The sequence below is a fragment of the Notolepis coatsorum genome (genome assembly GCF_963971535.1).
Source record: "Notolepis coatsorum genome assembly, chromosome: 13".
Classification (NCBI taxonomy): domain Eukaryota; kingdom Metazoa; phylum Chordata; class Actinopteri; order Aulopiformes; family Paralepididae; genus Notolepis; species Notolepis coatsorum.
In genome coordinates, this window is record NC_140177.1 from 125,679,118 (window position 1) to 125,696,643 (window position 17,526).

At 44.4% G+C, this 17,526-nt stretch overlaps 1 protein-coding gene across 1 annotated transcript in view; it reads right to left on the reverse strand.

Annotated features, from left to right (window-relative positions):
- The window catches only part of acin1a (apoptotic chromatin condensation inducer 1a), a gene marked incomplete at both ends in the record, with an annotated part of 83,839 nt that overhangs the window by 24,684 nt on the left and 41,629 nt on the right, over positions 1–17,526 (reverse strand). Inside the window, 5 exons of the mRNA XM_084327797.1 lie at positions 7,818–7,963; positions 10,141–10,330; positions 13,556–13,699; positions 15,848–15,990; positions 17,205–17,244. Of these exons, the coding sequence (XP_084183923.1) occupies positions 7,818–7,963; positions 10,141–10,330; positions 13,556–13,699; positions 15,848–15,990; positions 17,205–17,244 (663 nt within the window). The remainder of the gene's footprint in view (positions 1–7,817; positions 7,964–10,140; positions 10,331–13,555; positions 13,700–15,847; positions 15,991–17,204; positions 17,245–17,526) is intronic.

Sequence of the window (17,526 nt, forward strand, 5' to 3'; positions counted from 1 at the left end):
TTCATCACTCATCCATATGAGTGTGTGCAGTGGACAAAATCTACCTGACATGCATCCCCGGGGTCTCTATCGGAGACTTTGAGCTGGAAGTTGCTGACCTGAAGGCATCAGACATGTGGATGAGTAAGTTCAAGTCACTGAGTCTTAAAACGTGGAACGAGCTTCCTGTGACATACCACACAATGCAGCATGTGAGTATTGCTGTATTGACCATGTTTGGCTCTACATATGCATGTGAGCAGTCATTCTCGCATATGAGGAACATTAAGACCAACCTACGCTCATTGTAACTGAGGGGTACAATTCCCTGACTGTATTGTTAGATATGATATTTAATACCACTACCTCATGTACTTTAACTTCTGGCCACCCAGTACAAGATATAAGTATGATGAACACTTTCCCACCTGATGAAACGAACCAACACAAATGTACCAAATCGAAGGTTTAATACAGCAAAGGGTGTATACAACGATCACTTAATTACATTTATGATTTGAAATATGGAATATGCACTTTTATGGCAAATGAGTATTCGTAGGTAAATCAACATTGAATGTCCAATCTCTGGTTGCGCAGGGAGTAAGTATACAACCTGGAATATTTAGGAAAACGATAGCGATGGTACTTAAATGATTATAGCTGGATACACTAAGGGGGGGGGGGGGTCCCGCTGGTTGTAAGACAGTAGGAGGGGGGGGGGTTAGAGAAGCCGCTGGCGGTATCCCATCTGGCCGACGGTGTCTTGGGAGAATCCAAAGTCTTGGACACGGTGCCCACAGAACCTCGGACCGCAGACGAATACAGCTGGACCCTCTGTGGAACGGTATCTGCCGGTCCACAACGGAGAGACGTGAGGCGACCTCACGTGTAGAGCGCCGTCTCACCTGGAGTCCTCTCCGGGGGGTAATTCCAACACTCAGCAGTGTTGGCCTTTATCCATGGAATAATCAAAGCACACAAAGCATAATCCAAGCCGTGGAAGGCTCGCCGTCGTCTGGGTAGAGTAATCCAATATACAGGTCCAGTCGCTCTTGACCCGGAGCTCCTCGGATGCAATCACCACTAGGGGTCTGACCAGCCTGGTTAAGCGTCCAGATAACGTCAGGAACGATGGGGGTACTGATAACTGTAGAACTCTAACCGAACGATGCACCATACATAAATAGACTATTATTAGCTTAATAGAATACGTCCAACTCGACGGTATGGTGCCAAACTATGACCATTCAACTATTAATCTACACGATATCTCAATGCCTATTCTGGGCCAAGTAGGCCTTACTACACCGCACGTGCGTCGTGGGGAGGCTTTTGCGTCTGTCACTCTGTTGGAGGGTAAAGAACTGGACTAAAAGAAAGTTCTACTTTACGAGCGCCATATATATATGCGCTATGAACAAATAGTACCATTCGTATTTCGCCCGACATATTACTGCGCGGAACCGGGGGTTGCCTCGACATGTTAGGCGGCACGATTGAACTTGGACCTAGGGGTATGGCAACCTGGCGCCAGGTTCTCGTCCAATGGTAGAATGAAACTATTATGGGCTGTTTAGTAGAAACGGGGATATTCAATGCATATTGTACAAGGAATATACAGGGGATATCAAACGATATACAAATACAATTAAATATATATATATAAATAAATATACATATTCGGTTTAATCTGATCCTTCACAACACTCATGTTTAACTGATGGAAGCCTCAACGCCTGCATGAAGCTCAACCTCACCACATATGAACCAGACTACAAGGCCATCAGCAAAACCATGCAGCACCAGAAGTTGCATCAAAAGTAAGACCTATTTAATTTATTATACGTTAAAAATACTATATGGCTCTCAATTAAATATATTTAGAAATATTTGGCTTTTATGGCTCTCCCAGTCAAAAAGGTTCCTGACCCCTGCGTTAGAGCCACCGGCCTGTAGTCCTTGGACGTGCTGGGACGCGGGCACTTAGGGACAGGGACCACACAGGAGGTTTTCCACAGTGTCGGGACTCTCTGCAGCCTCAGGCTCATATTGAATATGAGCTGGAGCACATCACACAGCTGAGAGGCACAGGTTTTGAGTACCTTTGGGCTCACCCCATCAGGACCTGCAGCCTTGCCTGCGTGTAACTTGCTCAGCTGTGTACTCACCTGGTCTGCAGAGAGCCACACTGTGGGGGTCTCAGGTGTTGGGGGGAGGAGCGGGTCTTCAAGCCGCGGAGGGCAGACAGGCTGCACCAGAGATGCGGGGGCGTGGGCAGTTGGGGGGAGGGAGGGGGTTGCTCGAGTTGAAGGGCTGAGAGGTGTGGGGGTGGGCAGGGCAACTGGAGTAGTGTCGGGGGGGGGGGGGGGGGGGGGGGGCAGACTGGCCGGGGCCGCTGTATCAAACCTATTGTAAAACAAGTTTAGCTCATTAGCCCGGTCCACATCTCCATCCACTCCCCTTCCCCCTGCCGGTTTAATGCCGGTTATGGTCTGCATTCCAGTCCATACTTGTTTGATGTTATTGTTCTCCAGCTGGCCTTCCAACTTCCTCCTGTATTTGTCGTTGCCCTCTCTGAGGTTGATTCTCAGGGTGCTTTCTCACTCACCATGCGGGTCCGTTCCATCCTCGTTCCGTCCTTGGGTGCGAACTTCCCCCCTCTAGTTTGCGTACACACTCAGTCTTGGTGCGCTCTGGGTTTTGTTTACGGTTTGCGTTTTGAGCGTGTAAGCTTGCCGTAGGCGATGATGTCACACTCGAAAATGTAAACACAGGAAGAGTGTTAACACGGCGGTGGAGACTGGATGCTGATATAAAAGAAACAAATAACCAATAAATATGAAGTTATATTTGAACCTCTGTTGTCAAGCCTCGTCAATAGGGATGGGAATTGATAGGATTTTATCGATACGATTCCATTATCGATTCTGCTTATCGATTCGATTCTTTATCGATTCCCTTATCGATACCTGATCAATTTATAATTTAAATAAATAAATTGGAAATGCAACAGAACTAAGCTGGTTAGAATAACAACATGCAACTTGACATTTCTGATTGTCATTTAGGCGGCGGTTACACCTTTCGTTTCTTTTTCGTTTCATTGTCATACGAGTTTCGCCGCGACGCGGTAGCCTCGAGTCACACTTTCGTTTTTGTCACCTGGGCACAGTGATGTAGTACACTGCCAAAGCAGTAGGTGGCAGTAGGTGGCGAACATGAAGGCAATTTCAACCAATCATTACTTGAATGTGCCAATACACTTCCTGGAAGCTCCAGCAAAGAAAATGTCAACAAGGCAGGCGCCTATGCCGCGCCACCATCTTGCCTATTTCAGCAATAAAAGTGCAATAAACAAAACGGATACATTCACTGTGTGTTCTGCCTGTCATTTGTTGATGAAACAAAACTAACATCAACACAAGTGCCCACCAAGAGCGGATAGTTTAGTCTAAAAAAAGATCGGTAGCATTGTTAGCTGCATGCTAACGTCAATGGAATTTGCCATTATAACAGTATAGCATTGTGGCTAGAAGCTAACGTTAGCTCACGCTACTTAGCCAGCACCAAACTGATGATATCGGGAGCTATCAGTAGTTAGATAACATTAGAGACAACGCTGTGTGTATTAAACAAAGCTATTTGGTTTGGGACAGCTCTGCTGTCACCGGAAGGGCACGCAGATGGTATCTACTGCGCATGGGCGTTTTCGCAACAACGGCTCCGTGCTGACTACACGACTGTTGTCGGCGCGTTTTTTAGGGGTTCTCCAAAACGCAAACACAATTTAGCGTTTCAGCCGTATCCGCCAAAAAAGGCCAAAAAACGCATTTCTGTGTAATAGGGACATCAAACGTATTCAAAAACGTATAAAAACGAGCCACAAAAACACTAGTCTAACCATGGCCTTATTGTTGAGCCCCCATGTCAGGGGCGACAGTGGCTCGGGAGGTAGAGCAGTCGTCTGGCAATCCGGAGGTTCCCGGTTCGATTCCCGCTCCTCCCGGGCAGCGTGTCGATGTGTCCTTGAGCAAGACACTTAACCACTAACTGCTCCCGATGAGCAGGTTGGCACCTTGCATGGTTGCCTCCGCCGTCTTTGTGTGAGTGATTGGGTAAAATGTAAGGAACAAATTGTAAAGCGCTTTGGATAAAAGCGCTATATAAAAAAGCAGCCATTTACCATGTCAGAAAAATACAAAAACTGTAAAAAATAAAACATTAACTATAGCCTACACTTAAATAAAATAATGTATTTGAGATTCACACACACACACACACCTACACACACCTACCTCCCCGGGCCCCTGTCCTGTAAGGTATTGGCTTGTGTTGCTACACGGACACATTTGTATGTTGCACCACGGTACTTCCTGTCTTACAGAGTACAGACTAGTAAACAAACACTCCGTCTCTTATTATATGTGAACTAAAGAGTACAAGGTTTACACAACAGCCCCCACCAGCTGTTTTATTGTATTTGTACCTGTACTATCCGCTGTCAGCTGTTTATCTCTCTCTCTGAGAGCTTGATTAACTAGCGTTAGCTCACGTTAGCTCCGCGGCTAATTTTAGCTCACCCTGAACTAAATCAATGACTAGGTTCTAAAGCATTAAAGTAGTTTTCACTGCACATAGAAGTAGCCAAACAGCGAGAGCATTTCGGGAGCATATTACCAAAACCCAGGCAATTTCGAGCCCTTAATGAATCAAATAGAGTCTGCCATGGCTACATGCTAACGCTAACGTTATTGCGCAACTGTAGGAAAAACCTGGCAGCGATAAGGGAATCGAAAGTCACGGGAGCCACACGGTTCCAGGCATCGGCCAATTAGGAACAGATTCCCATCCCTACTCGATTCCCATCCCTACTCGTCAATATAACCCACCCCCCTTTTCTCACAAATGGAACTCGTGTCGTGCAGTCGGCTCCAGGGTTAACGCTAAGCTAACGCTAGTTAGCTTACGCTAACGCTAGTTAGCTTAGCCTATTACTAGTCTATCTAGTCTACTAGACCCATCTACTAGTTAGCAGCTAACATTAGCCCATCACTCGCAGCAATTATATTGCATGTCAGTTGATGGAACTGGTGTCGTGGATTCCGCTTTGAGCGTTTCCCAGGGTTAACGCTAGTTAGCTTACGCTAGTTAGCTTAGCCTGTTCAGCAGCTAACATTAGCCCATCGCTCGTGGCAATTATATTGCATGTCATTGATCTACTGGTCGACCACGGCAGACTGGTTGGGCCACTGGTCTAATAGAAATAAATGCATTCGAACAAGAAACCAATGTATACATAGAAATGGCAAACAAAATGGCCAGGCCTAATGCGAGCCAGGGAAGTGTTGTGCTTTGTAACGTGGCTTCATGTTTTCATCCACTGAGCCGTGATGCTCCACATGCTTGTTTTGGTTGAGGTCTGAACTCGCAAATTGCCCATAAATATAGTTTTTGTGGGTATTGTCCAGTTGTTGCTGTGTGTTTTTATCTGCCCAAAATTCAAGCAAGTAACGACGTTGTGTGTGTCAGCAAGTTGATACAAAAGCCTACCCGCTCCCACTGGCGCGCACCCGGAACCACCTATTTCAGCGGTCCAGGTTCAGCGCTCCCCGGGGACGAATCAGCGTCCCTGGGGACGGGAGCGTTCTCACTAGGACAGACACACCCTTTTCTGATGCGATCCGGCTCTGATTCGACCCCAAATGGCAAGTGAGAAAGCACCCTCAGAAGCCCCTGAACTCTTTTGACCTCCTCCCCGTTACCTGCGTTGAAAGCCTGCTTATTCTCGTTCAGTAGGGCTTTGACGTCCTTAGTGACTAGGGATGTCCGATATTATCGGCCGACCGATATTATCGGCCGATATCGGCAGTAAAATGTGATATCGGAAAATATCGGTATCGGTAAAAAAAAAAAAAAAAAACAATAACAATTTTTTTTTTTTTTTTTTTTTTTTTTAACATTTATTTAACCTTTATTTACCCAGGCAAGCAAGTAAGAACCAATTCTTATTTTATTTATTGTCAAAAGTATGCATGTTGGTTTAAAATGTTCATTTTTACTTTTTTAATGATCATATTTTGCACAGATAATGCTTACATTTAGAAAGCCTTTTGAATGCATCCAGTGAAATTATTAGTTACCTGAAATTATTCCGTTTTTTGGGGGGGAAACCCTGCATATATCGGTATCGGTTGATATCGGTATCGGTATCGGAAATTGGAGTTGGACAATATCGGAATATCGGTATCGGTAAAAAAGCCAATATCGAGCATCCCTATTAGTGACCCATGGCTTGTTGTTAGGGTAGCAGGTAACAGTCCTAGATGGAACATTGGAGTCCACACAAAAGTTTATGTAGTCTGTGATGCACTCTGTGAGCCCATCAATGTCCTCTCCGTGGGGCTCACAGAGTGCCTGCCAGTCTGTGACCTCAAAGCAGCCCTGTAGTGCTACATGCTATACTATGTTATTTGATACTATCTTGTCTAGCACAGTCTCTGGAGCGTAACAGTAAGAAGCATTTTGTATGAAAGTATTCTGTACTTCTGTATGACAACTATTAAAGAAACTTGAAACTTGAAACTAGTGCCTCTTGAGCCTCCTCCGACCACCTTCTTACAGTTATTTTGGTCGCAGGCTGTCTTCTGACCAGAGGCACATAACAGGGGTTGAGGTAAACCAGGTTGTGGTCCGACCGGCCCAGCTGTGGTAGTGGTGAGGAGCTGTATGCCTCCTTGATGTTGGCATACAGCAGGTCCAGGGTCCTGTTCTCCCTGGTGTGGCAGCTGACGTATTGTTGGAAGTTTGGTAGTGATTTGTCCAGTTTTACATGGTTAAAATCCCCTGATATGATTAGAGCCTTCGGGTGTTTCGTCTGGAGACGTGCAATAGCGCCGTGGATGACGTCACACAGGGCCGTCGGGTTTGCCGAGGGGGGGGATGTAAACGGCCATCATGATAACGTGGGGGATTTCTCTTGGCAAATAATATGGTCCGAGTCCTACAGCTAACATCTCTATATCAGGGTCACAGTGTCGCTCTTTGATAGCAATATGGCTGGGGTTACACCATCTCTTATTGCCGCTCCCTCGGTTGCGATCAGAGCGCACAATCTGAAACCAGTCTATAGAGACATTGCTATCGGGAATATCTGTGTGCAACCATGTCTCAGAGAAACACATAATGCTACACTCACGGTATTCCTTTTGACTGCCGGCAAGCACGGCCAGCTCATCCATCTTATTTGCCAGAGACCTCACGTTGCCCATAACGATGGATGGGAGATATGGTTTAAATCTCCTCCTCTCACTCCGTGCTTCAGCCCTCTTCTGACCCGCGACAGAGCGCTGCTGTACTGAACAACAGGCTGCCTAGTGGTACATGTAGTTCCTTTTTTACGACATTAAAAACCTTATAACTACCTTGTTTCAACCAAAAATGCAGTTGTTCATCAAAGTCTCTCCGACGATTAAACTCATTTGCATCTTGTAAGGCATCCATTTGGATCAAGGAAATAGCTTTCTGCACTCATCAAAACTCCTTGTAGTGGATCAGAAGTAGGGGAAAGTTACCTGCCGTGACGTCACGGCATTGATACGTTATTCGTGCATGGACATGTTTAACCCTTTGAGTGGAATTTCCGGCGTCAAATGGAAACAAATAAATAATGAAAATAGATACCAATGATGTAAACTACCCATAATTGAAGAGTAGGGTTTAACCTGCAAGTGGGCCTTTAAAGCACATCTTGGCTGTCATTCCTGTATAAGTGGAAAAGAAGTATAAAAAAAGTGTTTCTAGTGAGTGTGCGTCATCAGCCCAGAGCGGCCTCTCACCAGATTGGAGACGTGGACGATGTTGGAGGCCTTGGTGCGAGGCGGCGAAGGCTGCCTGGTCGTGCGGACAGGGTCGTCGATGGTGATGGACACGCCCGACTTCTGCTGGCTGATGGAGCGACGGATGAGTGTGTCGCTGGGGGTCACTGGGGGACGAGGAGGGGAAGGACGAGTGGTCAAGATACTGCATTTATATTACAACACTGAAGTACAGGAAGAGTAGCAACCAGGGGACTTAAGATATCAACCAGATGCTTCCATGTGGGATTGATTGACCGCTCCGGTACAAATAAGAGGGTGTTTTACAACCGTGAACTGGCAACTGGAGGGTGTCTGATATTCCAGCCATTGTGTTGGCCACCTCAGTGTCAACATGCCCTTGAGCAAGGCACTGAACCCCCAAACCCACATATGCACTATGCTCCTCTCTGGAGAAATGCATACATTTAGGGGATCAGAAAGGTTCCTCTCTCTTACCCATGCCTCTCACAGACAACACAAAGGTTCCTCTCTTACCCATGCCTCTCACAGACAACACAAAGGTTCCTCTCTTAACCATGCCTCTCACAGACAACACAAAGGTTCCTCTCTTACCCATGCCTCTCACAGACAACACAAAGGTTCCTCTCTTACCCATGCCTCTCACAGACAACACAAAGGTTCCTCTCTTACCCATGCCTCTCACAGACAACACAAAGGTTCCTCTCTCTTACCCATGCCTCTCACAGACAACACAAAGGTTCCTCTCTTACCCATGCCTCTCACAGACAACACAAAGGTTCCTCTCTTACCCATGCCTCTCACAGACAACACAAAGGTTCCTCTCTCTTACCCATGCCTCTCACAGACAACACAAAGGTTCCTCTCTTACCCATGCCTCTCACAGACAACACAAAGGTTCCTCTCTTACCCATGCCTCTCACAGACAACACAAAGGTTCCTCTCTTACCCATGCCTCTCACAGACAACACAAAGGTTCCTCTCTTACCCATGCCTCTCACAGACAACACAAAGGTTCCTCTCTTACCCATGCCTCTCACAGACAACACAAAGGTTCCTCTCTTACCCATGCCTCTCACAGACAACACAAAGGTTCCTCTCTTACCCATGCCTCTCACAGACAACACAAAGGTTCCTCTCTTACCCATGTCCCTCACATTGTTGTTATTGACATGCATGTCCATATTTGTGTGTGTAAACATGCCAATGATGAATTAGATTTACTGCATATAACTTTAAAACGACTTGTGTCCATGTAACTTTAACACGACTTGTGTCCAGGTAACTTTAACACGACTTGTGTCCAGGTAACTTTAACACGACTTGTGTCCATGTAACTTTAACACGACTCGTGTCCAGGTAACTTTAACACGACTCGTGTCCATGTAACTTTAACACGACTTGTGTCGAGGTAACTTTAACACGACTTGTGTCCATGTAACTTTAACACGACTTGTGTCCAGGTAACTTTAACACAACTTGTGTCCAGGTAACTTTAACACGACTTGTGTCCATGTAGTTAGATTTACTGCATATAACTTTAAAATGACTTGTGTCCATGTAACTTTAACACGACTTGTGTCCAGGTAACTTTAACACGACTTGTGTCCAGGTAACTTTAACACGACTTGTGTCCAGGTAACTTTAACACGACTTGTGTCCAGGTAACTTTAACACGACTTGTGTCCAGGTAACTTTAACACGACTTGTGTCCAGGTAACTTTAGGTAACTTTAACACGACTTGTGTCCAGGTAACTTTAACACGACTTGTGTCCAGGTAACTTTAACACGACTTGTGTCCAGGTAACTTTAACACGACTTGTGTCCAGGTAACTTTAACACGACTTGTGTCCATGTAGAGTTAGATTTACTGCATATAACTTTAAAACGACTTGTGTCCATGTAACTTTAACACGACTTGTGTCCAGGTAACTTTAACACGACTTGTGTCCATGTAACTTTAACACGACTTGTGTCCATGTAACTTTAACACGACTTGTGTCCAGGTAACATTAACACGACTTGTGTCCATGTAGAGTTAGATTTACTGCATACAACTTTAAAACGACTTGTGTCCAGGTAACTTTAACACGACTTGTGTCCAGGTAACTTTAACACGACTTGTGTCCAGGTAACTTTAACACGACTTGTGTCCAGGTAACTTTAACACGACTTGTTTCCAGGTAACTTTAACACGACTTGTGTCCATGGAGTTTGTGCAACAAAATCACCATCTATTTCCTAAGTGAAGGCATTCCTTGTTGAATATTTTTCCGCAATGAAAAAGCGCAGATAGACTTTGTGCTGGGATGGATTCATTACCCGCGTTCATCTCCACTTGGTTGCCGGTGTGTGAAGGCGACTGGGTCTCCGTGGCACCAGGAAACAAGGTGTCCATCTTGTCCTCGTGACCCTTCCTCCTCTCTCCCCTCAGGTCGTCCTCCACTGGCTCCTCCCTTCTGCTCCTCTTGTGCTCCTTCTGGCCGTTCTCCTGGCTCTCAGGGGGAACCACCTGGAGGGGAGGAGCAGCTGATCAATATGAGCAGGGCACTGGCTATATAGTGGAATAAAGACACTGGCTATACTGTGGAATAAAGACACTGGCTATACTGTGGAATAAAGACACTGGCTATATAGTGGAATAAAGACACTGGCTATATAGTGGAATAAAGACACTGGCTATACTGTGGAATAAAGACACTGGCTATATAGTGGAATAAAGACACTGGCTATACTGTGGAATAAAGACACTGGCTATACTGTGGAATAAAGACACTGGCTATACTGTGGAATAAAGACACTGGCTATATAGTGGAATAAAGACACTGGCTATATAGTGGAATCAAGACACTGGCTATATAGTGAAATAAAGACACTGGCTATATAGTGGAATAAAGACACTGGCTATATAGTGGAATAAAGACACTGGCTATATAGTGGAATAAAGACACTGGCTATATAGTGGAATAAAGACACTGGCTATATAGTGGAATAAAGACACTGGCTATATAGTGAAATAAAGACACTGGCTATATAGTGGAATAAAGACACTGGCTATATAGTGGAATAAAGACACTGGCTATATAGTGGAATCATGACACTGGCTATACTGTGGAATAAAGACACTGGCTATATAGTGGAATAAAGACACTGGCTATATAGTGGAATCATGACACTGGCTATATAGTGGAATAAAGACACTGGCTATATAGTGGAATACAGACACTGGCTATATAGTGGAATAAAGACACTGGCTATACTGTGGAATAAAGACACTGGCTATATAGTGGAATCATGACACTGGCTATATAGTGGAATAAAGACACTGGCTATATAGTGGAATAAAGACACTGGCTATATAGTGGAATAAAGACACTGGCTATATAGTGGAATAAAGACACTGGCTATATAGTGGAATCATGACACTGGCTATATAGTGGAATAAAGACACTGGCTATACTGTGGAATAAAGACACTGGCTATATAGTGGAATCATGACACTGGCTATATAGTGGAATAAAGACACTGGCTATACTGTGGAATAAAGACACTGGCTATACTGTGGAATAAAGACACTGGCTATACTGTGGAATAAAGACACTGGCTATACTGTGGAATAAAGACACTGGCTATATAGTGGAATAAAGACACTGGCTATATAGTGGAATAAAGACACTGGCTATATAGTGGAATAAAGACACTGGCTATATAGTGGAATAAAGACACTGGCTATATAGTGGAATAAAGACACTGGCTATATAGTGGAATCATGACACTGGCTATATAGTGGAATCATGACACTGGCTATATAGTGGAATCATGACACTGGCTATATAGTGGAATCATGACACTGGCTATATAGTGGAATAAAGACACTGGCTATATAGTGGAATCATGACACTGGCTATATAGTGGAATCATGACACTGGCTATATAGTGGAATAAAGACACTGGCTATATAGTGGAATCATGACACTGGCTATATAGTGGAATCATGACACTGGCTATATAGTGGAATAAAGACACTGGCTATATAGTGGAATAAAGACACTGGCTATATAGTGGAATCATGACACTGGCTATATAGTGGAATAAAGACACTGGCTATATAGTGGAATCATGACACTGGCTATATAGTGGAATCATGACACTGGCTATATAGTGGAATAAAGACACTGGCTATATAGTGGAATAAAGACACTGGCTATATAGTGGAATCATGACACTGGCTATATAGTGGAATAAAGACACTGGCTATATAGTGGAATACAGACACTGGCTATATAGTGGAATAAAGACACTGGCTATACTGTGGAATAAAGACACTGGCTATATAGTGGAATCATGACACTGGCTATATAGTGGAATAAAGACACTGGCTATATAGTGGAATAAAGACACTGGCTATATAGTGGAATAAAGACACTGGCTATATAGTGGAATAAAGACACTGGCTATATAGTGGAATCATGACACTGGCTATATAGTGGAATAAAGACACTGGCTATACTGTGGAATAAAGACACTGGCTATATAGTGGAATCATGACACTGGCTATATAGTGGAATAAAGACACTGGCTATACTGTGGAATAAAGACACTGGCTATACTGTGGAATAAAGACACTGGCTATACTGTGGAATAAAGACACTGGCTATACTGTGGAATAAAGACACTGGCTATACTGTGGAATAAAGACACTGGCTATACTGTGGAATAAAGACACTGGCTATACTGTGGAATAAAGACACTGGCTATATAGTGGAATAAAGACACTGGCTATATAGTGGAATAAAGACACTGGCTATATAGTGGAATAAAGACACTGGCTATATAGTGGAATAAAGACACTGGCTATATAGTGGAATAAAGACACTGGCTATATAGTGGAATAAAGACACTGGCTATATAGTGGAATAAAGACACTGGCTATATAGTGGAATAAAGACACTGGCTATATAGTGGAATCATGACACTGGCTATATAGTGGAATCATGACACTGGCTATATAGTGGAATCATGACACTGGCTATATAGTGGAATAAAGACACTGGCTATATAGTGGAATCATGACACTGGCTATATAGTGGAATCATGACACTGGCTATATAGTGGAATAAAGACACTGGCTATATAGTGGAATAAAGACACTGGCTATATAGTGGAATCATGACACTGGCTATATAGTGGAATAAAGACACTGGCTATATAGTGGAATCATGACACTGGCTATATAGTGGAATCATGACACTGGCTATATAGTGGAATAAAGACACTGGCTATATAGTGGAATAAAGACACTGGCTATATAGTGGAATAAAGACACTGGCTATATAGTGGAATCATGACACTGGCTATATAGTGGAATCATGACACTGGCTATACTGTGGAATCATGTGCTTGTAAATTAAATAGTAAGGATGAGGAAAAGACCTTCTACATGGGAAATCAAGGCCCCACAGGTCGGTCAAACTGTTTCAAGTTTCTCAAGTTTCTTTAATAGTTGTCATACAGAAGTACAGAATACTTTTATACAAAATGCTTCTTACTGGGCACTTTACTTTACTTGTGTTGGAAAAGAGATTCTGAGACTTAAAAAAGGTCTTGGGCCACTGGAATCTATGCACAAATACAAGGCAACTTTACAAGAAACAAGGCCCACGAGACAGTAGAGTTCCATCCAGGCAGCAGTAGAGTGGAGTTATATCCGTGCAGCAGGCGCGAGCGGAGGACTGACCTGAGTGACGGTGCGTCGGATCTGGAGCTCCTGGTCGGGGCGCTCTCTCTCCTCGTCCTCGGCCCCGGAGAGGACAGCCTCCTCTGGGTGCAGGTCCACCACGGCCTCCTGGCCTGGACACGGCCGGATGTCTGGGATCAGAGACTGGTTGCGGGGAAAAGACAGGGATTACAGGTGGCATCTTTGTAAAAGAATAATAATAAGTCTAGGACTATGAAAGGGGGCGGGGCCTAGTGGTGAATACCTTGAGGGAGTCTGTGGTGAGGCTGATGGAAGGTTCTAGGACTATGAAAGGGGGCGGGGCCTAGTGGTGAATACCTTGAGGGAGTCTGTAGTGAGGCTGATGGAAGGTTCTAGGACTATGAAAGGGGCGGGCCTAGTGGTGAATACCTTGAGGGAGTCTGTAGTGAGGCTGATGGAAGGTTCTAGGACTATGAAAGGGGCGGGCCTAGTGGTGAATACCTTGAGGGAGTCTGTGGTGAGGCTGATGGAAGGTTCTAGGACTATGAAAGGGGGCGGGGCCTAGTGGTGAATAACTTGAGGGAGTCTGTAGTGAGGCTGATGGAAGGTTCTAGGACTATGAAAGGGGCGGGCCTAGTGGTGAATACCTTGAGGGAGTCTGTGGTGAGGCTGATGGAAGGTTCTAGGACAGGGGTGTCAAACTCATTTTCACAGAGGGCCACATCAGCATTATGGTTGCCCTCAAAGGGCCAAAGACCGTATAAATGTTAATGTAAAATAAATGTAGCTACACATTTACATATTGTTAAACATGTTTCTGTATTTATTACTTATTCAAGTTATACATATTGCATATGCATTTGCATAAATGTAAACATATGTTAGCTTGTGTTATTTTAACAAATAATTTTAGTTTATCAGAACCCCATATTACTCCATCAATCAATGATCAAACCATTCAAGTAAATAACAAAGAAGAATATCATCAAATACAAGCTATGACATTAAGTTTGTTCAAAACCTTTTTGTCACAGTCAAGAGGGGCAGAACTAACAACTGTGAGCTGCAAAGAACGCGTGGGACAGATGTAGCAGATGTTACAAAAACAAATGGCTGCACACAACCTTGCAGAGGCCATACATCCAACTAATGGAAGATAGTTTAATTAACTTTAATTAACAGATTGCAGAATGGGTACAATACACACAATTGTTAAGGGGATGCAAGCCAGAGAAAGACTTTCGACTTGTTTACATCAGGGTCCCCCATTTTCAATTCGTAATGAAATTGCTATTATGCGTCTGCATGAACACACAACTGTAACTGTACTCAAAAATAACAAAATAAGGGTTGTCTCAGTTCACAACTATATTGGTCAAGTTTTGGGTGGGACTTGTTTGCGTCCCTACAGCTTCTTATTCAATTGAGCGAGATGCTCGGTTATGTCACACAGCCAGTTTGCATCCGACAGTTCAGACAATATTTCTTCAACCCTTTGTTACCTATTCCGCCTGGATCTTTTTAGTATTTTGGGCTGTAAAATTGTCAAAGAATGTCTGAGGAGTAAGTGCTTTTGGCTTTTTTCCTTTGTTACTTCATCAATACCTCAGATGTTCAACATACATGTATGTGTAAGAATGTGTAATAACTAAGGCTGTCAAAGTTAAAGCTTTATTAACGCATTAACCCACAATTATTTTAACACTGCTATTTTTTAACCCAATATTAATGTAAACATTTTTTTTATTTTACCTGAGCTCTTGGGGGGCCACATCAAATGACGTGGCGGGCCGCATTTGGCCCGCGGGCCGCATTTGGCCCGCGGGCCGTGAGTTTGACACCTATGTTCTAGGACTATGAAAGGGGGCGGGGCCTAGTGGTGAATACCTTGAGGGAGTCTGTAGTGAGGCTGATGGAAGGTTCTAGGACTATGAAAGAGGGCGGGGCCTAGTGGTGAATACCTTGAGGGAGTCTGTAGTGAGGCTGATGGAAGGTTCTAGGACTATGAAAGAGGGCGGGGCCTAGTGGTGAATACCTTGAGGGAGTCTGTGGTGAGGCTGATGGAAGGTTCTAGGACTATGAAAGGGAGCGGGGCCTAGTGGTGAATACCTTGAGGGAGTCTGTGGTGAGGCTGATGGAAGGTTCTAGGACTATGAAAGGGAGCGGGGCCTAGTGGTGAATACCTTGAGGGAGTCTGTGGTGAGGCTGATGGAAGGTTCTAGGACTATGAAAGGGAGCGGGGCCTAGTGGTGAATACCTTGAGGGAGTCTGTGGTGAGGCTGATGGAAGGTTCTAGGACTATGAAAGGGAGCGGGGCCTAGTGGTGAATACCTTGAGGGAGTCTGTGGTGAGGCTGATGGAGGGCTTCTTGGCAGTGACAGCCGTGCTGGAGCCCCACCTCCTCTTCCGGCCGGCCGCGGCCCCAGACTCCAGGTCAGCCTCGGCGGTGCCAGTGCCCGGGGAGGCCTTGTTGCCTGGTGAAACCAAGACACACTCGTCACTAGGGCTGTCTTAAATACTTCGAAGCTTCGTTCGATGGGCATGGGATTCGAATATGAAAATAAAATTCGATTATAAAAAATAAAAATAAAATATGATTTTTTTGTGTGTGTGCAAAATCAACTCTGCCTCTCTTTGTAAACTACAACAAGCAATGCTGTTTGTTATTTAAGATGAGGTCGGACTCGGCACCGACAGATTTGTGTTCATTGTGCTGCTTTTATAAAGCCTCAAATGATGGCTTACAATATTTCATGAAAGCAAAGTGTTTTGTTTGTCTAAGATTTAAAAAGGTTTAAACTTTACAGCACTGACAAAGTTGAACAAAGTGCTATACAAGGCCCACAACATAAATTCTTTTTTTTAAAGAAAAATATATATATATATATTTTTTTTATTTTTATCTCGAAGCTTCGAATTCAAATCGAATCTCGGCCCGAAGCTTAGAATTCCAAAAAAGAAATCGAAGGTCAGCCCTACTCGTCACGTACAGAAACACACGCAAACATAGCTGCCTGGTGAAACCGAGAAGCACTAGTCATGTACAGAAAGTTCCCACGCAAACATAGCTGCCTGGTGAAACCAAGACGCACTTGTCACATACAGAAACCCATGCAAACATAGCTGCCTGGTGAAACCGAGACGATCACGTTACATACAGAAACCCACGCAGACAGTCTGTTTGGCCCGACGCAAAACACATTCTTAAAGACATCAGACCGCGCTTGGTGGTGGTTTCAAATGAGTCCCATTATTTCATACAGAGATGTGCAACCAGGCGCAGCTAGACGGTTGCACCGCTCACTGTTCCACTGATGTAAAGCAGGTACATCAAAAGATAAAACAATTCAGTAATTTTAACACATTTGCTTAGTGTGGTCCAATGTCTTAAAAAAACATGTTCAACTGTTTGAGATGCAGCAACACTTTCAAGCCTTTATGGTAAATGGTGCACATCCAACGTGCTTTACAATTTATGCCTCAAATTCACTGCTGATTACCAGGCGACCGCTCAACCTCCTGAGCCACTGTCGCCCCATAAATAAATAAATAAAAAGGTGTGCGAGCACATTTCCTACAAACGACTCTTCTCATTAAACCAATCTAGTATCTATAAAACATCTGTGCGGTCACAGATATGACAGATACACACAGATATGACGGATACAGATAGGAGACAAATACTCACTGCCAAGAGAGATCTTACGGGCTGCGAAGGCCTTAGGCGTCTGAAACAGAAGGAGATAAGAACAACCCCAAGGTGCAGGGGGAGGTGAGAGGCAGACGCCAAGGACACGACACATTCGGGAGGGTGGGGTCATGGGGGTCATGGGACAAGTTGGAGGGAAGACAGACCAACAGGAGATAAAGAGAGGGAGAGAGCGAGGGCAGAGGACAAGAGAGTGAGTGATAGAGACTTTAGTGAGGTCACTTTCCAATCCAGTCGACAGCATTTAACCACGCCGCTGCAATTGTGTTACTGGCACGTGGCACCAAGCTCTTATATTTCA